Source organism: Falco punctatus (genome assembly GCF_963210335.1).
Source record: "Falco punctatus genome assembly, chromosome: 1".
Classification (NCBI taxonomy): Eukaryota; Metazoa; Chordata; class Aves; order Falconiformes; family Falconidae; genus Falco; species Falco punctatus.
The window spans coordinates 127519158-127544985 of NC_137580.1; the positions used below are offsets into that span (position 1 = coordinate 127519158).

Consider the following 25828-nt stretch of genomic DNA (forward strand, 5'->3'; position numbering starts at 1 on the left):
CGTAACAGAAGTTTCCAACCTGGGTCAAATCCAGCATCAACATAGCCCAATTTTCTGTCTCCATCAGCAGTCCATACCAGATATTAAATCAGAGGGTAAGAGCTCCACAGAAGGCAGCTGTAAGATAACATGTCTTCATGTTACCACTTGTTCTGGTGTACGTTAATCATATTAATAAAACGTAATAATTGTTAATACAACTTGCAGCTTAATATGATATATACAAGGTTAAGAGAATTAGTCTTTGGAAGAAAATGGATATTTGTGTGTCACAGATTGAATTACAATGATACTGAATTCTTGTCAGCTAAGTGTGTGGAAGCACAGATTTTAAATTTATGTGGAAAAAGGGTTGTTAGCCTGACTTGTATTGGCTGATTCATGGAGTGAGATCCCAAGGTTCAGAAATCTGTGGTGGAGAATTGGGAGAGCGCTGAGACAGTTGCACGCCTAACCTACCTATGGCATGCTGTACTTTGTGAAGGCTGTGAAAGGGAACACAAAGCTGGCCAGCACAGACTACAGTGCATTCATGGATGTGACCTATGTTTTCTGGTAGATCCTGATTTTGCCCTATTCCACCTCATTTTTTTGTTTTGTGTGGACAAACATTTCTAGTGCTTGGTTTATCAAAAGTCTTTTGCCTTCTTTCACCACAGCTCTGATGCTGTGCTGCATCTTGCTGTTTTACCAGCCCTGCTGAAAATGGGCTAGCTGGCCTGTTGGAGAGTAAATTCTTGGAATCTTCAAATGACAGTGAGAGTTTGTAACCTTGCAACTTGGAGTGATGAGGTTGCGGAGTATTAAAGTGGTGGGTTCCAGTGTCTGATTACTGTCATCTTTATCTGTAGCTCCTTCAAATTGTTTTTGGAGCTGGAGCCACAGGTTCGCGACATCATCTTCAAGTTCTACGAATCTAAATATGCTTCATGCCTGAAGATGCTGGATGAGATGAAGGTGAGCTGCAAGGGAGCAGTGCAGAACAGACCCTAAAAGTTCCCTTTGCCTAGCCTGTTGTAAGAAGCAGTGACTGTTAAAAGTAGCTATGAAGCTCTTCTGTGTTTTCTGTCTCCTGATGTGATGAATGGAAATTGGGAGTAATTTAGCAGTGGAGGGTGGGGAGAAGTGGTAAATATTTTAATATACTGCTAGTTCTTGTATTCAGTCTTGTTTTATGGTATTGTCTTGCTGTAGTGTAATATTCTTAAGTTTTAAGTATATACAGATACATGTTTCAGAACATAGGAATATATATTTTTCAAGGCTGCTTCTCGGGTCCTGATGTGGTTTTTTTTGCACAGGACAACCTGCTGCTGGATATGTACCTTGCACCTCATGTCAGGACACTTTATACTCAGATTCGAAATCGTGCCCTTATCCAGGTAATTGTTCCTGTAATCCTGAGCAGTGAGACAGGCCATCTCTTTGTAATTGCTTTTTCTATGGTTTTTTGGAGAGCAGGGAGTACCTTTGGCAACTTAATACTTTCTTCTTCCTAGTACTTCAGCCCCTACGTATCGGCAGATATGCGCAAAATGGCCACTGCTTTTAATACCACAGTGGCTGCTCTGGAAGATGAACTTACTCAGCTGATCCTGGAGGGACTGATCAATGCCAGAATAGACTCACACAGTAAGGTGAGTGCATCTGAGCTGCAGATTATAGACTGGACAGCTGTACTAAGATCAGAAACTCTCCATTCCTGGGACGCTTCAAAATTGCATTCATCTATTGTGACTCGTATTCTCAGTAGGGCTGATCTGTGTGTAAACTCAGGTTCCGTGATACCTCAGCTTTGTTCCCTTGTGCAGAAGGGGCTTCCCACTGTGCAACCCTGTCCTAGCTCCTGTGTACAGTTCTCTGTGTTGGTTACAGATTCTTTATGCTCGAGATGTAGATCAGCGCAGCACAACTTTTGAGAAATCTTTACTAATGGGCAAAGAGTTTCAGCGACGTGCCAAAGCTATGATTCTGCGAGCTGCAGTCCTCCGCAACCAGATACATGTCAAGGTATGGGCATGTTAAATGTGGGCTTTGACACAGTGTTAAGGTTTTAATTTTTTAAAAAAAAACCCTGAAACTATAGAAGTTGTTTAATTGAAGATTCTGGAGGGGAATGGATTTGGTGTGCCCACGACTGGACAAATTCTCACAGTAGTAAATATTGAATATATAAGGAACAAGTGTTTCTAGCTAATACATTGACCTGCTTGTACAACACAGAATGTCCTTTGAAGTTTATCTGCTTGGGTTGATTCTAACTAATGCATTCCAACTAATTCTTGATACACGTATCTCTTATCAAAAGAAAGATTGTTTGAAGTGATTATTTTTAGTAGAGGAAGTAAAAAATGCATGAATTGCTTGGAGTATTCCTTCCACGATGCAGTTCCAAAAGAATGCCCTTAGGGGAGGATAGGCCGTCTGCTACAGAATGTGTTAAATTCTGTAGTGTGTTAATCTCTGTGATCACTACATGCCAGATAGGATTCCACTTCTGGGGCCAACAGCACCTTGTACATGGTAAATAGAGTGGCTTAGAAGTTCCGGTTTTACTTTTTTTAGGAACAATTCTCATGAACTGTAACTACAGAAGTTGTAAACACAACACTTTTGCAAAGCCATCATTATTTATGAGTTGGGGGTATGCTCTCCCCCTGCTGCTATCCTGCTGTGCTTCATTTGGTCTCTCAGGAAGCACTGTGCAGCATATTTACACATCACTAACTAGGATGTGTTTTGGTCTTGTTGCAGTCTCCTCCAAGAGAAGGTAGCCAAGGGGAGCTTACTCCAGCTAACAGCCAGTCCAGGATGAGCACCAACATGTGAAAAACTTCAAGCACTACCAAAAGAAATGGTCCCTCCAGGACTGTACCCAGTGTTTCACCTACTAACTGCTGAGCTTCACAAACTGTCCCTGTCTCCCTCACTTCTTGCTCGGATTGAGAGGGTCAGGGCTGATGGTGGATAATATGAATATTCCAATAACTTCAATTCTCCTTGAAAAGAAATTCTTTCTAAAAACAGCATCCCTGCAATGGGTCGTCATTTCAATTTTGGTAGAACATCTCTCTCTATTCTCCTTCTTCCACCACTTGAAAGAGCTGTCAGGTTATTCATACAGGTGCTGATTTGAGAGTTTTTCAGCTGCTACTCGTTTTCTCGTTTCAAAGCTGCAAAAATAGTTAGTGTTAAGCTGAATGGACAGGCATGATCTAAGATGAGCTTTGCTGGCCTGAAAATATTGCCTTGATTCTGAGCAATGCTGAGCTTTCTGTTTATTCCAGATAAACCTACAAGTGCATTGCTCTCAATTATGGAGGTAGAGTTCTGATAGAAGAGATTTCCTGTGAGAAACTCTTAATGATTTTTCACCTACACCAGAAAACATGGCAGTGCTTCCATGCAGTCACAGGCCTTTATTTTAGGGTGTTATGTTTACCTGGATCCAGGTTCTTTCTCTCTGATCTCTTTTCAAAGACCTGTTCCCTGACGTGTTTCCCACTTGTGCGTGACCTGGCTTTGGGGTTCAGTGTTACCATAGCAGTAAATCTCTACTTCATGCAAATATTGCTGTTTGTCCAGTCTTACTGCCATAGTGTGTGATGGCTTCCCAACATGTGCAGCAGTTGCTTCTCGTAGCATGGATAAATGACATAAAATACTACTCAAGTCCTGTGGAAGAGCTGAAAGCAGCCAGTCTAGGTGCCCGCTCTCCAGATGCATTTATTCTGCTTTTTCTTTTATAAAGGGGTTAAAGGTGGCAGCCCAGATGTGTGTGTTCTTTGTTAATGAAAGGAGATATGCACTGAATTTTCTGAAGTCACTGCAGCCTTGCATTCATCTAGTTCATAAGGCAAACTTAAGAATTTTGTTCCAGCCCTGGCTGGTCTGGCAACTGACTACAGATGTTACTGTTAATGTGTTAATGCTTTGCCCCGTGCCCCCCCTCCCCCCCTTTTTCTTTGTTAGTAAGTTGTTATGTCTAGTGCATTAAATAGCAGGATTAAAAAGCTTCTGAGTATTTTGAGCTTTGTGTTAAAGTTGGGGTTTAGGTATTTTGATCTCAAGCCATTCATTTTTTGCTAAGCTTGATGACATTTTGTAGGCAATTGTATTTTGTTTTCTGATCTGGTTGGAGATGTGGCTTGGATGAACTGTGAAGAAAGTGCAATTTGAGGGAACATTCTAACAGCAAAGTTCCTGGACTGTGTTTGCACAGCTGTGTTAAATTGCAACAGTACTCTTTCCCTCTGGCTTTCCATGCTTTTTATGACTTAGGTGCTGAAAATGGAAGCAGTAGCTCCTGTGAGGTCTTTGGCTAAATGTCTTCTGTTTGGCATGGAAGAAGAAACCCATTTTTGAGGGGAGAAAGGAGAGAGCTAGTTAATTAAGAACTTTGAGTCAGGTATCGCTGATGGCCAGTTTAGTGAGAAAGGCAAGCTGAGTCCTGGACATCCCTGTAGAAATGCTGGGAAAGTCACTTCGATGCCTTCTGCTCATGCTGAAGGAAAGTCATCCAGCCCTGGTAATACTACTTAAACGTACTTTCTTCCCTAAAATGGGCTGCTGACACCATTTCTAAGGATAAGATCTTATGCTCTGCTCTTGTTAAGATCGTTTTGCAACCCAGTTAGGTGCACCATGTAAGCCGGCTATCTTTGCTTACACACAGCTTCCACACTCTTGATTTTATTAGATTACTTCTGTTCCTTCCTAGAGGCTTTCTGCTGGAGGAATCCTCAGTTGTAAATGGATGTCTGCAGTATGCTGACTTGAGAGTCTGCTCTGCCAGTTACTAGTTAGTGCTTGCCTGCTCGTGGGAGGTGGCTGGAAGAGAGTATCCTTTAGCAGTCAGCATGGAGCCCACGAGGTGGCAACAGTAGTTTCCAGCTCTTGCTGTGGCCCGAGGCAGTTCCGTAGCTGGGGCAAAGGCGATGAGTTTTGTCTCTCCAGACAATGCTTACAACCTCTTTTGGACAGATAGGGCATTTGTCTTTTATTGCTTAGTTCATAGGCACTGTTCAAGCATAGTGTATGCTTTTGTATGGAATTATCGGCATGTAATTCTTTCCTTTAGCCTGTGAAATAAGCTACTGTTGCTTGTAGATGTGAGTCAGGCCTGTCCAGACATATTTCTTTTAGACATTGTTCAATGCCTGCTTCAGTCCTAACTACCCACCAGTCCAAAAATTAGGAAATAAAAGACAGCACAGGTATAGTTCTTTGTAACTTGCATTGATAAGCATTTTCCTCCAATGAAATATTATTCTTACCTTAAATTTCTAGGTAATTTCCCAAGTAATAAATGGGAAGATAGTGATGAATGAATTGTGATTCCCTGTAACCAGCAAGGTAATGCAGTGGATGAAGTTGTGTGTTGGTATGTCTAGGATATGTTTAGAGGAGCTTAAGTGGATTTCTTTAACTTATGCTGCACCATTTTGTTGACAAGGAAGGAGATGCTGGTGGTAGGCCCTAACTGATGGTGTCATCATGCAGTGGAAATCATACACCTGACCTGGCTAGGGATAAAGGAAAAACAGTTGGAAAGAACCTGGTTCTTTTGGTGAAGGCAGTTTTAAGTAGCACAACTAACTTTAGCGGTAATGTAAAAACTGCCACTATGAGATTTGTGTTGGATAGTTGGGGACAATTGGTGAGTATTTGGCCAAAACTTGGCCAACATAGTGGTCTGTGTTGCTAAGATTTGTAGAGGGAGGTCTATAAGTAAGAAGGGGAGATCACATTATGGCTTGGACTGTCACTGGGTGCAGCAGCATCTATGGGCTATTGTCATCTGAGAGACTTCAGTGGATGAGGGAGAAAGTAATAGAATTCTGTCTTTGCCCTGTGCCATGCATGTACGATCTGTGTGTTGGTATCTGGGACTCTGCCATGATGGTTTCAGCGTTACTTCCTAACTTAGTTGAAATCTTCAGCATTGTTCCATCCTCTGGACAACTCCCAAATCTGCCGCTGAATAATGTATTATTTCTGATATGTGCGATGTAATATAAACTCTTAGAAAAACAAATGAGGAAATGTTAATAGCAACGATGCTTCTGACAAAGACTCATTATGCATAGGCTGGTCAAGCATTTTTAAATTATTTTTTTTAAGAGTAAAGTCTCAGCCAACTTAATTTGGCTATTCAAGGTTCTTATGCCATCTCCTTCATTACTTTTTCTGTGAAGCAGATGACAATTGGGAGCAGTGTGCTCCACAGGGCAGTGCTCTTAGTATTTTCTGTGCTACCCCCTTGTGAGAGCTGAGACTAATACAAGTCAGCATTTCATTTTTTTTCAATAGTCCATCAGCTGAATTTGCAGTAGGGTGAAAAATACCAAATTGGTATGGAACTGACTTCAGCTTATCTCTGATGCTGTCAGGGTGTAAAGGGATGAATTACTCTGTGCTTTGCAAATGAGCTTTTTACTTCAACTGATAGTAATTTGGCTTCTCTGTTCTATGGATCTGAATTCCGTTCAACATTTCATAGGTTCTGATAGAACAACCTAGCTTAAGATTATCTTATAGGATAACTTGATCAGGCTAAATTAACTAGATAGGGAACAGAAACTGGCTAATAGGTTATGCCAACCTCTAAGAAATATATGAGATTCAGTAGTTAAAATTTTGGTACAAAGTCATAATGCAAGTTAAGACAATTTCTTGATGACAGAGAAAGAATTCAAGCTTGGCCTTCAGCAGACTTACTAAAAGTTACAGACTGAAGGGTAGCTGCATTAGCAAGAGATGGTCTCATTCAAACAAGAATTCAAATGGCAAGATCTGAAAATCTGTCTTACGTGGTAGATCAGGCTAGGTAATCTTCTTGTCCTTGATCCCATAGATAGAGCTGTTTCAGTCCTTTAATACTTGCGCAGCTATAGCTTTGATGATTATACTCCATGTGCCTGTAGTTTAACTGTGAAGTCTATGTGTACATAAAGTTTGTACCCTGTAAATATGTGCTGAGATCCAGGGTTTTCAATCTTTGTTTGGATGTACTTTTTGTTTGGTTGTTTTTTTAAAAAAAAATTCTCTGCTATCTCATCTTATAAGCTCTTTGCCAAATAAAGGCCATTGGTTTTCTTTTTGTTAGGTGAACTACTACTAATTCTTCTTGTGTGCCTCTGAAAATGGATTTAGATACAAGAATCTAATCTCCCTCAAACCTAGAGACTGAGGATCATTTTCACCATCATTCTATGTGCAGAGCACTGCCTTTCCTCCCGCTACTCCCATTACAATTAAATAATGTATATCTTCTTGAGGGCCTGTGAAACAAACAAAATAGGACATTACATTGCTGAATTGGCAGGGTACAATTTTTTTTATTAGAGATAGACAGGATAATTAATATATTGCCTAGCCTGAAAGTAATCCCTAGGTAGTGTAGGTGCAGGTGTGCCCAGCATGAATGGCAAATGGCTTGGCTTTGCTCATGTTGCAATAGTGCCTCCTCATTCACAAGCACTGTTTATTAAGAAACTGATATAGTGGTCATCTTTACCTTATTAATTGCAAGGTTATAATATTCTAGAATGTCTGTTGAAAGTTCAGGTTGAAACTTTTTTTTCCATTAGCATGGTGACTTGTAGTTAGATGCATAAAGGGAGTTTTGTGTTGCAGTGCCTGACTGAACAGTATTCCAGTCCTGCATTAGGAGTGCTGCAGTCTTCTGCCACGTCATGGGACAGAAGCTAACAAGACAAGCATGTATCTATCTGCATTGCCTATTAATCAATGCCTTGGGAGAGGGGGTGGGGACGAATATGCTTTAAACACTGATTCTGTATAGAAATGTGTCCAATTAGCATTCCCAAATATAAGACCATTCCTGAACTTAGGAGCCTAAAGCCAGCCTGATTCTTTCTTCACAGTGGTGATTCTGTACTCGAGAGATGTGTTCTAAAATCCCACTGTGTGGTCAAGAACATAACCCAAATCTCTCACACAGCACCAGTCCACTACTGCGTTCTAACAGTGGATGTTTCTCATGCAGATGCCTTTTCTGACTTTGTAAATTTTCTCTGGCGCAGTGAGCAGGAGAATGGCTGAGCTTTCTGATGTTTCTGGGAAACTGTAAACGGGAATGGGTCAGGTAAGCAGTCTGAAATTCCATGGTAATGAACATCTAGCTTTTCATTAGAGGAGGAACTTTTCAAACAGACCAGGGAACTCTGAATTATTTGACAGTTTTAAAGTGTATGCCAGTGCAAGGGAAGAAGTGGTCTGTTTCCGCAGGAGGCAGGAGATGTGGTTTCAAGCTTCCATCTTTAAATAAGGCAGAGAAGCATTTTTAAACTTGGTTCTCCCACACTAATCACTGGACTGTTTGGTAAATGCCACACCCTTTTCCTCCCCCTCGGTTTCTGTGCTAGTTCCAATTCACAAGGTGAGCTAGAGTAACACCTACCCAGCTTAGCGTCTAAACTTGATCTGAATACAAGGGTAGTTAGAAATTATGAAAGCTGATGAAAGTCTTGGTTAACAAGCTGATTAAAGTTGGAAGATGCTATTCCGAGAACATCATGGAAAATATTTTGTTAAAGTAGCGAGCAAATGAAATGGGAAGACTCAGTATGAGAGTTTGAACTACTTTTATTGTCATTATCTGTAGAAAGCCACAGCTAGATGTTAGGCAGCATTTGAGTCAGACCTCCAAATGAGTATGAAGTTCTTGCCTCTTGTGGCCCTTCTAGAGGACTTGGTGTGAATTAATGGGAATGGCTAGATAGAAGCTAGCTACATGTAGACAAATGGCCAAAAATGGACAAATTAAGATGCAGGTGGTCATGTGACAGGGAGGGTGCCTGAAGAAACAGCATGGAAATGGTGAACTCGGAATGTAAGAAAGTGAGCACAAGGGTGATTGATGTAAGGGCAGGCCACAGCCTCTGCTTCACGTATGGTGCTCGGCTTAGTGATCTGTTAATCTTGCTCATGGGCGCTCTGTTATTAATGCTTTGAGAACATTTCTCCATGGATTAAGTCAGTCTACAGCTACTAGTAGTTACGGGTGTTTTGTGAGCATACTGTTCCAGTCCGTGTATGAACTTATGACTGTAAACTATAGCATAGTTTGTAATGCAGGTTAGGAAATGATCTTGCCAGGGCTCAAGGGTGCATGTGTACATCTGTATGCATGCACACACACAGACACACACACAGGGATTGGTTATTGAGCCATCAAAACAAACATGTTAAAAGTTGTTTATAAAATAATCAGGGCATGCTGTTATCTCCCAATTCCTTAAAATGCTGTGTTTCTGTCATTAAAAAAAAAAAAGTCTTGAGCCCCTCTCTTGATTGGGGGTGGGGCAGGGAAAGGTCTTCCCTATTTTCAGAAATGCATGGTTTCCTGACTGTGGGGGCACTTTTGGGTTATGATTTATTACAGTTCAGTAATCTTTCTTTTCCATGGCAAGAGCCCTTATGCACTGAGAGGACACCTTGCCAGCGCTTTATGCACACCTGCTGTGCTGGGTTTCCTGCTCATTTCCTTTCAGACCCAGCGTAACTTCCAAAAGGGAATATCTGCCATTGGGATTCTAGGAAAATAAATGTCAGCCAGATGAAGCATCAAGGAAAGAATATAAAAGTGTTCTGGCTCCTGTCCTCCCAGTTGTGTTCAAAACAGCTATACCATGTCCAGCATTGATGCCAAATGATCTATTTTTATTTTACATTTGGGTAAGGTACACCAAATTGGCGCCAGTCTGTAGGTGTTGTGTTGCACAGGCTGAATGCAAGAACACATAGCACCAGCTGAAATAGGATAAGCTGTTTTGCTTGTGAAATGAAGCAGCCCTTCGCCCAGCAAACCCTCAAACCATCAGTGGGTCAGAACTATAGACCAGAAAGTGGTAACACGGAGTATCCACTCAGAATACATTACATATTATAAGATGGTCACCTTGCTAGACATTGTGTTGGCATTTTGCTTGCTTTATTTCATTATAAAACTGACAGCTAGACCACAACATAGTTTCTTGTTACTGCCAGTACAGTGCTACAGTAGGCTGTTAGAAAAACGTTGGGCTATGCACCAGCCTGGAATAAACTAAAAAAAAAAAAAAAAAATTAAGACCAGTTATGAATAAAACCTGCCTCCATGGAGGCAAACTTACTGGCTTAAAACAGGCTGGTGTAGTCTAGCAAGCAGACCGTGCTTCTAAGCATGTGCCACATCTTCCTGTGTGAAGCAGTGGTTTGGTGGGCTGCAAGCAGGTCCTTGGGCAGTGCCACAGCTGGGACCCACAGCCCTCAGACCTGGCTCTCAGTAGCAGGCAAGCCAGCTTAGATGGGCTGGAGTGGTTCCTCAGGACCCAGGCACATAACTGCTGTTTCTTCCTTCTCCTACTCATTTCCCCCCACCCCCTGAGCTTCCCCCTGCTGCCTCCACTCCCTCTGGAGGAACAGTAGTTTAAGACCTGCTAATTTTAGAGTTAAAGGCTTTGGTCCTACACAGGGCTTGTTCACAACACGCTAGCTTTGCCAGACTAGGCACAGCCATACTGTTGTACTGGCCCCACAGTGCATCATCACCTTGCTCCCCTCAGCAGGCTCCATGTGACAAGGCAGTGTGAAGAGACCTGCTGCCCTCATGGTGCTAAGGGGCGAGGGCAGGCTGCAGCACAGGTCCTCCTCTGCAGGGAACAGCTGCATGCTCTGCAGCACAGTCACTAAGCATGCAGTGAAGTAAATGCCAGAGGGAGGTAAATTGTCAAAGCAAGGTAAACTTTATTTGTTCTAGCTTAAGCCTGGGGTGGCTTGACTTCCATTTCTTCAGTCTATTGAACAGCTGCATACCAGTGCTGATATTGATATTTTTTTTTTTTCTTTTTTGCTGCTGGCATTCTGTACAGCATACTGCATGCTGGCAAGCTACACTGACTGAGTGCCTAGGAGACACACAAAGCCCACAGGGAAGAGGGTAAAAGCCAGGCAGGGGTCTTGCATGTGTAAATCTGCATGTGGTTTTGACATGGCTCACAGAATATATCAGGTGGGAAGGAGAAAGAATGATGATATAATTAAGTACAAGTCTTTGTCAAGGGAGAGGTTCGTGAACTTGGTTCTAACTTGGCATATAAATTCAGACAACCCTCTATTAAAATAAGAGTTTCCATTTTCCCCCCAACCTTTGGCTCATGGAAGACTGTAAAGCTTTGTCATACTGTGTTAAAACAAATAATTGTGTATTAACCATGTGGTTATAGCAAAAGCTTATAGTTTTACATTCACTTTTTCAAAGTGCTGTAGATTGCTTCCTGCATTGAAAACATGGCCTACTGAAACTCAGACAAACATGACGTTTTCTATTAGAGGTCTTTGACATCCCTATTTTTAGTGTACCAGAAGGCTGTTCTAATACAAGAAATTGTTTCCCCAGTATTAAAAACAGGACACAAAGGGTTAATGAACATACAAGAGGCCAATTGTGATGGCAGTTTATACAGGTTGCCCCCCACCCAAAAATGCAGCAACTGTCAGTCTTGAAAACACAGCATGAGAAATTTCATTGCATCCTTTTTATTTCAAATGCAGGTAATTCCCTGAGTAAGCAGCTTTTTACTTAAATAAAACTTTTCCAGAACTTAAAATAAACCTGTGGAACAAGTTCACACAGCTGACGGTGAGCTGGAGATGGCATGTTCTTTGGCCCAGGGAAGCAGAGGCCTGGCAGGAGCTCTTTAACTATTCACTTCCAAAGCTTCACACTGCACTGTCACCAGCCTCCTTCAGTACAGCAGTGTCCCCCACATCTACATCTCCTCTCCGACTGATCTCTGCGTTTTGAGTTACTCTTTGACTACTCTGCCAGGAAAGGGATTTTTCATATTTGGTCTTAAAAAGTAATCCATGACCTGAAGAAGCAAGGATGGGGGGGGCGGGGGGCGGGGGGGGGGAACAAAACAAAACACGAACCTGAAATGAGATGACCGCACTGGTAAACAGAACAGCTTATTCCTTAGTTACAAAGAAGGGGTCCTCATAGGCTGGAAACTATGCATCCCAAGGGTTTGGAAGCAGAAGAACTACCATACATAGAAGGAAAAGCAGATTTTAAAAATGTACTATGAAGTTTGAGATAGCTGTGTAAGTTGAATTTAACACACACACCCCCCTAAACCAAAGATTAAGGTACTGAATATACATGGGAGATGAGACATTTGCTCAGTGGCTTGTGAGGAGAGCTGCACTCACCTGGACAGTCTGCTGTCTCCTTGAATGCTTGTTTCTTACAGCATCCTCGGCACATGTTAAATACACATTTACTGCCCTGGGTTGGAATTGGGGTGTAAAGAAGCTTGTATTGGTGAAAATTGAATTATTGTTTACTATAATAAGCAACAATACAGCTCTGCACATTCAGACCTACAGAAAAAAAGCCCCATGAACTCGTAGATTAGGCAGTCACACCTTGGTCTAATGAAGATGACAGAGTTGATGGCACATGGCAGGGGCAGGGGGAGCCCCAGCTATCAACTGTACATTGAGAACAAAAACCGCAAACAAGCAAATTCCACATTCCACTTCTGCACATAAGTAATCTGTGGGGCAGCCCAAGTTACACAACACAAGCAGGCAAGTGCCATAAGTGCTCTGGAACAAGTGTGAGTGTGCTGTAGTTCTCTGCAAAAGCAGTATGTGAAACAGTGCCTGACATGCTTGCGATCATCTGTAACTATGCCTAAAACAAATGTTACCACAGCAATTACTTCCCTACTTGCAGCATAAAATATACCTGAATATATATTAAAATACAATATATGACCCTTAGTGGACAGCAGCATTTGAGCCTTGGGAGAGCTGACAACTTGGCTATACTGTACTGGGTGTCTGTGGTGCTTTGGCTCACACATGCTTCACGATCATCTGGAGAAGCAGAGTTTTGTTAGGCGTGTCTCCCTCCAGCCCAATTAAAAAATCCTTCATGTTTAGGGAGTCCTTGGCTGAATTATTTTTTTTTTTTGCTTCTTTTTGTTCTCTCCCCATTCTACGACATAGTTTAGCTTGGATAATAAAAAAAATAAAATATAGGCCCAGGCACAAGATTTCAAGGGCTGCCTGCAACATCACAATGATACAAGAGCAAAACAAGAGAGAGACTAAGCCCACCTTCAGCCAGCATGGTTGACACACCAAGCTGTGTCACCTGGATTAGGTATGAAACAGGAGGGCTTTGAAAGCCAGCCAGGTGAATGCTCCGTTTTCCCAATAACGAACACAGTAAGAAAAATATTTTCTTCTGTAACTGCAGCTCCAAACTGAGCCCCAGCCTATTTCTAAGGTGCTGCAAGTGTTACAAAAGAGAGCAACACCACGTGCTGTGTCCCTGTCTCCCCACCCCATAGCTGTAATGCTGATTTTTCAGCTACAACACAAAAATTAATCCTTGCATCTTACACCCTGCTTGTATGTCTGTGTGTACAGGTATATATTAGCAGCAATAAACACACTCTGCTCACTGAGCTCAGTAATATCTCCCTGTCAAGGAAACAGTTGTGTTCCCCAATAGAAACCAAAAAAACCCTAATAAAAAAACCCCAATGAACTCTCTTCAAGTATCAAATATTTAAAGTTTCATATATAAATTGTCAAATATATATGCTATACACAACCTGGAAAAGAGCTGCCTTGTTTAACATTGCTAATGATGAAAGTTGGTGTTAATCTGCTAGCAGAACTAGAGCTGAGAACGACTAGGTACTCAAGCTTGTTCTGATTCAGGGCAGAGATCCAAACCCAACAAAAAAAGAGAGCTGCAGATTGCTGCTCAATGCTCAGTACAGACTATACTGCGATGCTGTTTAAAGTATTTCTATTAGTACACCAATCACCACACCAGTTACTCAGATTCTGAATTCTTGCAGAAAACCACCACCCCCACTAACCCCAGTAAAGAGGGATTTTGCTTTTAATTTCACAGCAGAATATACATGTGAAATCACTGGAAGTTTGGAGATTTGTTTCCAAGAGATCTCAGGAAGTTCATCTAGCTTACTCAGCTGTGTCTTGGCAATAAATACCCTCAGCAGCAGTAAGATGGCACTTTTTTTTTGGAAAGGCAGGCAAATGATCTCAAAGAACCTCATGTTAGTGATTCTTATGCAGCACCTTCACCTCAAAGATTGGTTACAGTTAATAGTTAAGAGGCTTTTGCCCAAGTATGGCCAACAGGCCCTGCTCAAAACATTTGTCTTTCATATAAGGCCCCTTCAAGTACTGAAAGGCCGCAATACGGTCTCCCCGGAGCCATCGCTTCCCCAGGCTGAACAATGCCAACTCTCTCAGCCTGTCCTCATAGAATAGGGGCTCCAGCCCTCTGATCACTGTTGTGGCTTCCTCTGGACCTGCTCCAACAGGTCCGTGTCTTGCCTGTGCTGAAGACTCCAGAGCCAGACACAGTGCTCTGACAGGGGGGGGTCTCACCAGAGCAGAGCAGAGGGGCAGAATTCCCTCCATTGAACTGCTGGCCATGCTGCTTTCGATGCAGCCCAGGTTGCAGCGGGTTTTCTGGGCTGCGAGCCCTCATTGCCAGCTCATGTCTTGCTTTTCACCCACTAGGACCCCCAAGCCCTTCTCCGCAGGGCTGCTCTCAAGCCCTTTGTACCCCAATCTGTACTGATACTGGGGCTGCCCTGACCCACATGCAGGACCTTGCGCTTGGTTTTGTTGAACCTCATAAGGTTCACAGTGGCCCACTTATCGAGCTTGTCCAGATCCCTCTGAATGGCATCCTGTCCCTCAGGCATGTCAACTGCACCACTCAGCTTTGTGTCCTCTGTGAGCTTGCTGAGGGTGCACTTGATCCCGCTAGGTCATTGATGAAGGTAGTAAACCATACTGGTCCCACTACAGACCCAACAGACACCACTCGTCACTGATCTCCATCATTGACTGATCATCTCCATTGAGCCATTGACCACTATGTGGTCATTTAATTTCCATTTAATGGAAATACTTTAATGGACACTGGCACTGACTTACCTTAGGGTTCCCACACTGATCACATTTTGCATATTTGGCTGGAAAAAAGAAAGAAACAGAGACGTGATTTCAGCAATGCTATTTTTATGTGGAAAAATTAAAAAAAAACCTCCAAAGCAACAAAAAATCCCCACAAAAACCCAGGCTCAGACAAAGCTTGGGTCTTTTCTAGCCAGAGAGAGACTCTTTTTGAAACAAAAATACAGTACCTCAAAGAACAGTGCAAAGGTAAAGATACTGTGACGTTATGAAGTGCCTCTAAGCTAAATCCAAACAGAAAATTTTAATCCTCAAGCCAAGTGTAAAAGAGGAGGACATCTGCTTGAAATGCTTAGGAAATTTCAATTTCAAATACTAGTGACATCTACAATTTAGTCTGTAAAGCATTTTGATCTTAAAAAGATGCTTATAGTGGATCAGTGACCTACTACTTTGATCCTTGGTTTCTTTACTAATTAAGATAATTTGAATCACATTGCCTACTACTGAAATTTCCCAATAATCCCCCCTCTTTTTAAAGAGGTTTCTACAACTACACGAATGAGGAAAACAAACAGTGGCAATTTATGTCAAATGTGGTATCAGCAACTTTCCATGCATTTATGCCAATAAATGTAACTTACGTTTTAAAGATGGATCAAAGCTTTTATTTGGATTTCTTAACTTCTTTTTTTGTTTATTCTTTGACAGAAGCTCAGAATTTCCATCTTCCTCCTCTTCCAGAGCACGTTTCCCTCGCACGCCTTTTTCAGTCCCACTGGCTCCATTCTCCTTACATCTCTCCTTTGGCCTGAAACAGTGAATATCATTGTAGGTTGGCTGAAGGGAGGAAGCAGGTGCTCCCTGGCCACTATTCTGGTTTACAGAAATCCAGGTAAACTGTAAACTTTTATATCATGGCTAAATTACAAGGAAGTGTCATTGCCCTTAGAGAAGTGGAACAGAAAAACCTAACATTTTGGTTGACATTGGCTGCTAATAACAGACACGCTGTCAGATATATTGGTTGGAAAGTCAATGAAAGTTGGTCAGTTAAATTAGTTAGGCACCTGTTAACCCATTATTCCCAGGTTTTACTTAAATATCAATCTTGACACCCTCATTCTCTTCTTCAGCCCAATTTTCACAACAGAAAGGGAATAACCTATCTGAAAAGGCTGTCCATACAACACATGCATCCTTTACAGAATACAATTTATTTCCCATCTTTGCTACCCTGGGCAGTTACCAGCAACATTTGTGCTACATATAACAATAAAGTACTGTCAGGAAGCATATTTCTTGCACATCAGGTTCTCTCTCTGATCTGCAATGGAATTCTTGGGTTTTACTTTCCAGAGAGAGAAAAATCTGAGGAGGATCTAAAGCAGATGAATATAATAAGCAACATCTCCATGACAAAGCAATAATCAGGAAAGAAGTCTTCACTTATTTTCAAATGAATGTAAACTCCTAAACAGGGCTGGATGGCTCTGTACTGATACTATACGTGGGAAAGGCCCACAGGTATCTGTCCATGTTAAAGTAACTCACCCTGGCCTGATGTATGGCTGACAGATCCAGTGGAAAAAAGGCAACCCTTCTTTTGGCTTTTCTCCTTCCTTCTGATTAGCCATTTCTTCCTGCAGCACAGAGTTACAGTCAGTTTTCTTGGAGTTCTCAGGAAATACTCCAAATAATACCTCAAACTCCAGGACACCACAAACTGGAATTTAAACTAACAGTTACTGACAGTTAACTACAGGCAAAAAACCTCTAAGACAGATGAACTGAAGCAGATTTCTAACTTCTAAATCAGCTTTCTCCCACCTAAAGCCATTCAGGCTTAGGAGGCTGCTACTGTAGTAAACTACCAATATCAAGGTTGGTAAGCCACAAAGTTCCAATGAAGTGATTAATAGACATCAACTGCATGACATACATGGCAAGTTCCCATCAAGCACGGACAGTATTGTTCTGGGAGATTAGAGCCCATCTTGGTACCTGGCATCGCAGTTTCAGCTCCCTGTTGACATCTACAATGCCCTCTAGAGTCTTCACTTTTGCTAATTCTTCACGCAGCTGCTGGTAAACTTGAAGCCTGAGGCAAATCCCAAACATCAAATCAGATTTATTCATTATTGCTAGACTGAGGAGATCAACTAAAGATGTCTTTATAAAAGCTTTTTATAGATGTTTCTTGCTGCACTTGCCTTTGGTAGAAGCTTATCTTCTTTCTTGTAAGTCCACAGAAAAGCACACAAACCTGCTCCTCTTTTCCAAAGAAATACCTGGCACACAACCAAGGTACTTTGAGATAAGCTAACATGAATGTACAGCGCATCAGCTGCTCCTCAGTAACTGCCCATGGCCATACTCTTACTCCACAATAAATGCAAGACAGCTTGCCTCACAATGAACAAGGAGTTCGTTAACTCATGTTTGCCATGAAGTGCATGTGTGCATATGGGCAATTACTACATAGTAGCTGACGTGCTGTGAGCTCCCACCCTAGCTTATCTTGTGGTAACTTATTAATTCCCCATGCCCTGTTTCCCAGATAAACAGTGAAGGGTAAAGGCCTCAGCCCGCATTCTCTCCAGCCAGGTCCAGAAAATAAAACTTGTGGCATACTAATTCTGGCCAAACAAATCCTTGTCCAGAAAAGTCAGACACTTGCTTAGCAGGATGAGCCCTGAAAACATTAAGAGTTCTCTGGAGATACTCACGTGTGATGCCAGAGCTTGAAGAGATGAGCCCTAACATAAGACAATGGACAAGGGTACTTCTGCACTATCTCCAGATACTCCTCAGCCATCTCCCACACCAATGGGTTTCGGCCCTCAAACAAAGCTGGGTTATGAAGATTACCTTCTAGGGAATGAAAAGAAATACTCAAACTTTCATTTCAGGATTGAAACAGAAAACAAAATCTAGGCTCTGGAACTTATCAGCTCTGTTATGATTCTATCAGCCTGACACAGACACATAACCCATGTACTCACAAAGAGGAACACGGGGTCCACTGAACTCTAGCCTGATCTCAGGATACTATATTTCACTACACAATTCTTAATTGAGCCAAACAGCTCATATCTAACTAAAGCACATTTGTCAGAAAGGCATCCAATCTTGACACAAGACAGTAAAAAAATTAATAAATAGATAAATCGCTGCTTTTGTTGCCTAATAGTTAAATACTTGGGCAATGGGTATCTTACCTTATGTCTGTAATCAGTTTCTGGTTTAAGTTTACAGACACTGCTTCTCACTATGCTTTTCTCTACTAGCTTCACAAGGCTTTTGTTAACAAATATTCTCTAAAAATAAGATTCTACAATCCCCTCCCTCCCCCCCCCAAAAAAAAATGTTTCTTTGCTTTAACTATGCGAGTGATTGGAAGCTTCTTCTGATGTCTATCCTAGCTCTTCCTGTAGGAAGTTATGCCAATTCTTTCTTGTCCCATTCCACATGAACCATCTGCAGGAATACTAATTAGCGGACACACTTACTGCTGCAAGATCTATTCGAAAAACATTCCATTGATTAATAGATGTCATGAAAATATTCCAGGACAACAGGAGTCCCATACGCCTTTGTCAAATAATTAGATTTGAGCTGTCCACTCAATGATACTACAAGTCCAACATAACAATTCTTACAAATCTTAAGTAATGCCTGGTCCTGGTAAGAGATGGCCAGTATATGAGGACAGAGAATGGCTACTCAGCTTTCAATCAAAGCTGTTGTTTCAAGTCAGTCTGACATAAGCTTTTAATAAATGTATATGGGGCTGCTAGGAGAGTAAGAAACTGTTGGTATTTTCATATATTTTAAGTAAAAGTTCATTTTCTTTACCTGCACTCATGACACCATGCACTCCTGTCTTACGGATACATTCTTCCACATCACTGAGACACTGGATGTTTCCATTTGCAAAGACAGGAATGCTTACAGCTTTTCTATACCAGTGAATAAAACAGATGCATAAAAATGAGAGTTAGAGTCAACCCAGAAATTCTACTCCTCTCACATAGGTCTGTTTGCTCTTCAATGCCGCTGCACACTCCACTTAAAATCTACCTTCGCAGCATGTTAGCAGAAATCCACAAAGATTGGTACTGCTCACTAACCTGACAGCTTGAATGTGCTCCCAAGAAGCCACACCAGCAAGTGGTCCTTTCTGTTCTTTAGTACGGCCGTGCACAGTCAACAGCTAGAACAGAAAGTTACATTTACTTTCCATGTGTATGAACCACTGGAACAAATCCACTGACAAAAATTTCCTTTTACCCCATACACTTCATGGATGTCACTGAATTCCCACTGTTATTTCAACAGTGCAGGGACTTTGGTATCACAGGAAGATAGCAGAAGCTCACCTACCATGGCATGGTTTTGGGCTTCTTTCAGCTTGCTATTCCACAGCATGACAAGATTGTGTTTTGGGAGAACGTACAGATCTCTTACTGCATTGGCTCACATTTGTGACTCACTTTGGAATTTGTGATACATTGATCTGGCTTGGTCCTCAGCAGAAGGCCTGAATACTGTCTGCACTAGCTCTAACTACAGACTGTCTCTTCCAGTTTAGCTGGAGTTAAATCCTAGAAGGCTGCCTATTTCTTCACTAGTGGTGGTCATCTTTGATACTGTTTTTTTCTATAGCCCTGTGGGTTTCACACATTCACACTGCCTCTTGCAGCACTATGTTAGACTGAGATGCTCAACCACAGTGAAGGATGCTGCACCATGCACTGATTACAAGAAAGACTCTGAAATCACGTTATCTTCCATATCATACTATTAAACTGCTGCCTATGATTGCAGATACACACAATCTCTCTGCATCCCTTTTTCTGTGTCTGTAAAACAATGTAGCCTATTCACCTCCACAGTATACCAGGATCTGGTCATCAGATGCTTTACAGAGACATGTGCCCAATGCAACAGTACAGGGAGCAGCTGCCTCCTTACCTGGCAGCCAGCTTTCTCCAGCATCTGTGCATACTTCACTGTCTTGTCAATTTCTGGGAAAACGCGGATTTTGCATGTGATGGGAACAGAGAGCTTCTCGTTAGCCAGTAAAACTGGGAAAGATTGAAAAGACAGGTAAGTGGGCTGCACAATGCTATGAAAAGTGCCTACTCTCCTCAAGATCTGATACTGGGTTTGGAAAAAGCCTGAAAAGTTAATGCTATGCAGTTCTCACAGCTTAAACAATCAGCAATGTCCTCTGCAATCCTTATTGCATAGGTTAATCAAGTAACAGTAAAAGATGAAACACAAAATCCACATTCTAATAAGGCATAAAGTAGTCAGCATTTAATAAGCCCTAATATTTGCAGTGCATCAAACCTTCACTTTCAAGGACCAACCCCCCTCAAATCTTAATCATTGAAACAGGTTTACTTTCAACACAGGCTATTGTACTCTCCTACTCTGCCAACAACATTAACACTCACTTGTCCACCTTTCCTAGAAGAGATGCTTTGCTTCTTTCCAAATTATCACCCAAATAACCATGACAAGTACAGTCTTGTCATGGCAAGCAGAGGCTTATCAACTGAGGTAGGCTGTGGACCCAATTAAGTAGTAAATGTAGGTTACAGAGTCAGGGTGAAATCTAGAACATGTTAAACTCCCAGTCTTTACACAGTGCACAGAATTGGAAAACTACTAAAAAGAGAGCTAACAAAGACAGCCAACAGGAAAACACTGAGCAATAGCATGCCTGAAATTCTTTTCTCTTCCAGAGCCTGGAAGTATAATGTAGGAAGTCCCTGCTGTCTTCTAATCCAAATCCTAGAAGCAATAATGATAGGTAGCTCCTATCACACTTTCAAAGGAGCAAACAAGGTGTATACAGGTGCAAGCAGAAAACAGTACTCCATCATTTTAAATGAGGCTGGGGGAGAAGGAGGAAGAGGAAGCTTTGCTCTCTTTTTAGACAACAGCCTAGTAAGACAACTCTCTTACTAGACAGCCCGGGTTCTCGCCCAACTAGGTGATCTGGGTTCCCTTCTCACCTTGAGGCTGTCCCGATTTGCATCTTTCACTCCTAAGAAGAGCACCCTAACAACCACATTATGTGCTGGGCAGGGAAGCACTGTCTACCTTTTCAGGTTCTCAGCAGTGTCTTTGTGCCAAACATAATTCAAGATTCCCTGGACCACAGGGAACGCAAACAGACTCTCTAACTTCATGGTTCAGACACTTCCTTTGAAGTGGGGTGAAGGCACATTCTCAGCTCCACACCAAAACCAAGTCCTTGCTTTTTAAATCAGTTCTAAATGTATATCTTAAAAAAACCCCGATACTATTCACAACTGCTACCAATAGTCTGAAAACATCCTACACAAATTTGGAGAAGGGAGGTGTAACTTGCTATGGTGTGGACAGGAAGAGTATGCTGAGTTGTTCAGAAAAGGGCAACTGTGGCTTCAAGCAGGAACATAACTCCCGGCACCCAAGAACTTCAAAGTGAAGAAGTAAGGCACTGCAAGTTCTAGTGTTTCTAGAGCTGGAGAGCCACTAAACCATCATTAGATTAGGGCTTAACTGACCCCCTTTCACCTGAAGTCTGTTGCAGGTACTGCAGCCTTTGAGCAGATCTAGCATGAGTTTGTAGTGGGATACCACCAAGTATCTTAAGGGTGCCACTGGAATACGGTAAGAAAAAAAAAACAACCCAAACACAACCCTCCTCAAAGAAACATGCTGCACCTCCTTTCCCCCAAAATCCCTAAACCTCCTCTCAACGATGAGTTCATCCCATTCCCTCTCAAAGTGAAACCTCTCTGAAGTGAGGCCTTTCTAAAGACTTACTCATTCTCTGAAGAAGATCCCACTCCTCTTGCAGAAATGCTCCATAGTGACCTATAACAAAAAAGCATACGACAGACTTGTACAGAAGATTCTGAATTATACAGCTTTCATAAACGTTCACATACAAAGATCCAGACAGTCATGCCTCACTGGCAGAAACAGAGTTGCTCTGTCCTGCCCAAACTGGGAGAGTTGGATCATTCTGTTGCCCATGCCACCCCAGATTTACAGGATAAACAATGAATCCCCACACCCTACTTTCACTGCTACTCCCAAAGGCTGGTACATTGCCACTGACAGCTAAAAATACTTCTTCTGAAGGATATTCTAGACACAAGAACTGCCACTCAAGAGAATTTGGGATTAGTTATTAGTGTATCTAATTTTAGCTTTAGGTACTACAAAGCATTACCTGTTCGCGTAACTTAAGTCTGACTTCACCAGCACTGCAGCCCCCGCTCCCCCCTCCAAGGCTTAATTTGGTCCTCCTGATGTTTTACTGTCAGCATTCACACTTGAAACATGCTCTTTCTCTGTTTAGCCAGGGTTCCTATTTGCACGCACCTCTCTTTGCAATCATTTGGGGGCAACCCAAATTTAGGTCTATGGCATCACAATAATCCTGAGCCAACAGTGCTGCTTGGACAAACACTTCAGGGTCATTGGCACAGAACTGAGAAAGACAAAGAAAAGTGGAATAATCAGGCAGTGGTTTCCTTCAAGTACTGACAACACATTATGACATAGTTATGACACAACTGCTTGCTACAGAAAACAGGCATAATATGCACCATTAATAAGAGCAAACATCATTTCTCAAAAAAAACCCAAAACCAACAAGCAAAAGCTAAACAAAAAAAAAAGCTAAATAACACCAGCTAAAGATCCCCAGCCTTCAAATAATAAAATGAGAAAGATGAGCATTCAAGAGGCAAAGAAATATTTGTATTTTACATGTAGTACCCAAGAATAAGAGGGAACAACTCTTAGAATCCCCTGTAGAACAAACAGCTGTAGCTTTTTAATACACAAAGGCGGTGCAGAAGAATTACCTGTGCTGTCTCTGGGTCCTCAGACAATTTAAACTTTGTATATACCAGTAAGAACCACTGCCTCTAAAACGGATTCACATTAGTGGAGTGTGAAATAGACACATTGGGCTGTTAGTCAAACACTCAGTCTTAAATATAATTAATATTATATTTAAAGGCCAGTGCAAAAATCAATTTATTAAGAAGAATTAGGTTAATATGATACTGCTTTGTTGAAGAGGACAGAGTCAGTCTATTCTTCTCATTTATGTTTTTGAACAGATTTTCTAAAATTCATATTAACAAAACCAACTCCCTCACATTTTTTAAATAATACGGATTTAAACATGCGAGCAGGTGGTGTTACTTAAACCCTAGAGCACCACATTCATAATGGCTGACACCAACTAAATCCAGAAAAAGGCATCTGCTTTCTCTGAGATGACTGAAACAATAGTGAGCCTCCAACCAAGCCCCATCAGTGAGGATTTTTAGATAGTAAACAAAGCCCTTGGAGCAGGCTGGACTCAGATTCTATTTCCAAGAGTCTGTGACCAAACCCCAAGCCTACCCAGAAACACTGCAGAACTCAGTAATGACTGCAGTACTGGCTCAATCCAAAGATTAATCTAGTTAGTTCTGTGCTAGTAGCCAGCAGGATGAAGGGTAATACAGCAAGCTCACAGAAACTCAGGCTCTTCAGGCAGGCTCACCCAGAACACACAGCTTACTGAAGATCTGTGTTCAAAAGACTTAATAGCTTTCTAAGACTATTTAAATTTCTGCTACCTCTATTTTTCTGTGCAAAAGAAACTACCTCCCATGGAAAAAGGAGAACACACAAAGCTGTACCGAGACAGTCTATGTCATCCTCCTCTAACAACAGTCAACATCAGATATCTAGGGCACAGCAGAAGCTGCAAAGCATCTTCAAGGCCTCTGAAAGCAGAAGTGGCGTTTCCTGCACCTAATGACCCTCACTAGAGTTCTTCTCCATTTGCTTTCTAACTCTTGTAATCTTTCAGCATCCAGTACATCCCATAGTAATGAATTCTGCAGTTTATAACTATCACTGCACTTAACACTCGTATACCATTTGTCATCTTCAAGCCAATCGTATTTTCACAGACTTCTCTCATCTCTCCCCTCTGCCAGGGGAGACCATCTCTTTGAGGGTAGAGTCCTCATCCATTTCACTGCTCCACATGTGGAAACAACACCATTCCTCTGCTTGTGCCAACTGCCTTTCCCTGCATTATTCTCCAGCCCCACAGGCTCCTCTCCCTCTTTGGGATGAGTGGAGGGAAGTACCTGAACCTCACACTGTACTCAAGAAGCAGAAGCAACGCAAGTTTTAAAAGTGTGTCTTACCTTCCTTTTTCTATAGCTAAGTACCGAGCCCATGGTTCTAGAAAACTACTCAGCTGCAGTGCTCCCAGAGTAGTATCAGACCTGGAACAATCCCTGACTCTAGAAGAGCAGCCGCCATCTATCTCAAAAGATGGGACTCAAAAAAAGTGGACTGACACTCTGTGAGAAGCCCCAGGCCCCTGCGGTTAAGACACCAAATTCTCTTTGCCAGACAAGGGATAGACAGAAAAACACACTTATCCTCATGAGCCAAGCACTGCTAGCAGTACCTGGGTGCAAAAAATGAGATTTCTGCCATTGCGCATAACCACTTTAAAGTCTCGGTGAGGTCGACCAGCTTGAACTCATTTGGAAACCTCACCTGGCGCAGGTGGAAACGCTCGGGTTTGCTCACCGGGACGGGGCGGCGGCGGGCACGGCTGGCACTGCCGTCGGGCCTCTGCAGCGCCACCCGGTAGCGGGGAGCTCCCCCCGGCCGCCGCTGCCCCGCCGGGGCTGACGGGGCCGGGCCGGAGCCGCTCCCCGGGGGTCCCAGCGCTCACCTGCACGATGAGCGGCCGGTCCTCGGGACAGGCCTCGCCGTAGAGGTTCTCGCGGCGGTAGTTGGCGTCCCTGAGGAAGACCTGGGCGTGCAGCATCGGCGTGTAGCAGAGCTGGGCACCGTGCCGGCGGCTCAGCAGCCTCCAGGCCAGCTCGCTCTGGTCCACCATGGGCGCCACCACGTAGTGGGCGCTCCGCAGTGTCTCCCTCCAGAAGGCCTCCCCGCGCAGCTTCGGCATCGCCCGCCCGCGCAGCGCCGCGGCATCCGCCGCCCCGCGCCGCCGTCCCGGGGCTGCCAGCCGCCGCCTGAGGCCCGGAGGCGGGCGCGATGGCCAGGCCCTGGCGGGGCACCGAGCGGCCGGACGGTGCCACCGCCATCCCGCTCCGGCCGGCCCGGAGGTGCAGCTGTGCACCGTCCCCCCCGGAAACCGCGGCGCGGCCGGCGGCGGCCGCGGGCGGAAGTGGCCGGGCAGCGGCGGGTCTGGCGTGCGGACGGGGAGGCCGCGCTCCCCCGCTTCCCCGCCGCGGCGGCGGCCTCCGACTGGGACGTTACAGGCTCCTTCCGCGGCGCCTGCTGGTGCCCGGACCCCCATCCCCCGCACCGGTCCCGGTTCAAGGCCGTGCAGACCCGCGCCGCGCCGATGCGACGGACACGGCGCGGTGCGTGGGCCGCCCCACGGGCCTCAGCCGGCAGAGGAGGCCCCAGCCGCGGCGTGCGGCCTATGCAGCATCGGCCAAACCGGCCCCGAGCTCCCCCGGCCCCGGGAGGGCTCCGGGTCGCCCACACCATCCCCTGGCCCGGGGCCGGTGAGTGGCCCGGGAGCCAGGACCGAGGGGACTGCCGGTACAACGCAAGGCAGAGGGGTGGGAAGGGGCCGTGCTGTTCCATAAAGGCCCTGGTCGCCGCCGGGCCGCGCTCGGGGCGGGGTCCTCTGCATCAGCCGCTGCCGCTCAGGACGGCAAAAATCCTCTGTCTCGGCTGTGGTCAGAGCATCGACGTGACTTTAGTCATAGGGGCTTAGGCTTTTTTTTTCAAAATGGAAAAACTTACTATGCACAAGCAGCAGGCAGGG

At 43.6% G+C, this 25828-nt stretch overlaps 2 protein-coding genes across 7 annotated transcripts in view; one reads left to right on the forward strand and one right to left on the reverse strand.

Annotated features, from left to right (window-relative positions):
* The window catches only part of GPS1 (G protein pathway suppressor 1), a 15826-nt gene extending 8707 nt beyond the window's left edge, over window positions 1-7119 (forward strand). For all 4 annotated transcript variants that reach the window (XM_080373868.1, XM_080373869.1, XM_080373866.1 and 1 more), the window contains 5 exons: window positions 852-957; window positions 1302-1382; window positions 1500-1637; window positions 1876-2010; window positions 2755-7119. In XM_080373868.1, the coding sequence (XP_080229994.1) occupies window positions 852-957; window positions 1302-1382; window positions 1500-1637; window positions 1876-2010; window positions 2755-2829 (535 nt within the window). In that variant the 3' untranslated portion in view covers window positions 2830-7119. The remainder of the gene's footprint in view (window positions 1-851; window positions 958-1301; window positions 1383-1499; window positions 1638-1875; window positions 2011-2754) is intronic.
* On the reverse strand, window positions 5903-25530 carry DUS1L (dihydrouridine synthase 1 like). 3 transcript variants are annotated; one of them, XR_013925764.1, is made up of 14 exons: window positions 24758-25530; window positions 22378-22486; window positions 21814-21864; window positions 19963-20075; window positions 19119-19201; window positions 18844-18947; window positions 17715-17859; window positions 16990-17086; window positions 16540-16628; window positions 15630-15796; window positions 15007-15044; window positions 12220-12295; window positions 11941-12050; window positions 5903-10062 (listed from the first exon to the last, which is right to left on the reverse strand). XR_013925764.1 is itself a non-coding variant. In XM_080373852.1 (13 exons), exons 1-13 carry the CDS (start codon window positions 25346-25348, stop codon window positions 11728-11730), a joined length of 1815 nt encoding a protein of 604 aa, XP_080229978.1. In that variant the 5' UTR covers window positions 25349-25530; the 3' UTR covers window positions 11508-11727. The 3 variants fall into 3 exon arrangements, 1 of the variants encoding a protein (XP_080229978.1); XR_013925765.1 differs by lacking the exon at window positions 5903-10062 and adding an exon at window positions 11508-11829; XM_080373852.1 differs by lacking the exons at window positions 5903-10062; window positions 11941-12050 and adding an exon at window positions 11508-11879.
* Between the last annotated feature and the right edge of the window lie 298 nt (window positions 25531-25828).

What these genes read in the sequence shown, in the direction of transcription:
- DUS1L (XM_080373852.1), bottom strand. Translation starts at nt 25,348, where the DNA reads ATGGGGGTCCGGGCACCAGCAGGCGCCGCGGAAGGAGCCTGTAACGTC. An exon ending in CAGCCATACATCAGGCCAGG is followed by an intron (nt 15,797 to 16,539) that starts GTGAGTTACTTT and finishes TCACTGTTTCAG; the next exon opens with GCCAAAGGAGAGATGTAAGG. An exon ending in ATCAGTGTGGGAACCCTAAG is followed by an intron (nt 12,296 to 15,006) that starts GTAAGTCAGTGC and finishes ATTCCAACCCAG; the next exon opens with GGCAGTAAATGTGTATTTAA.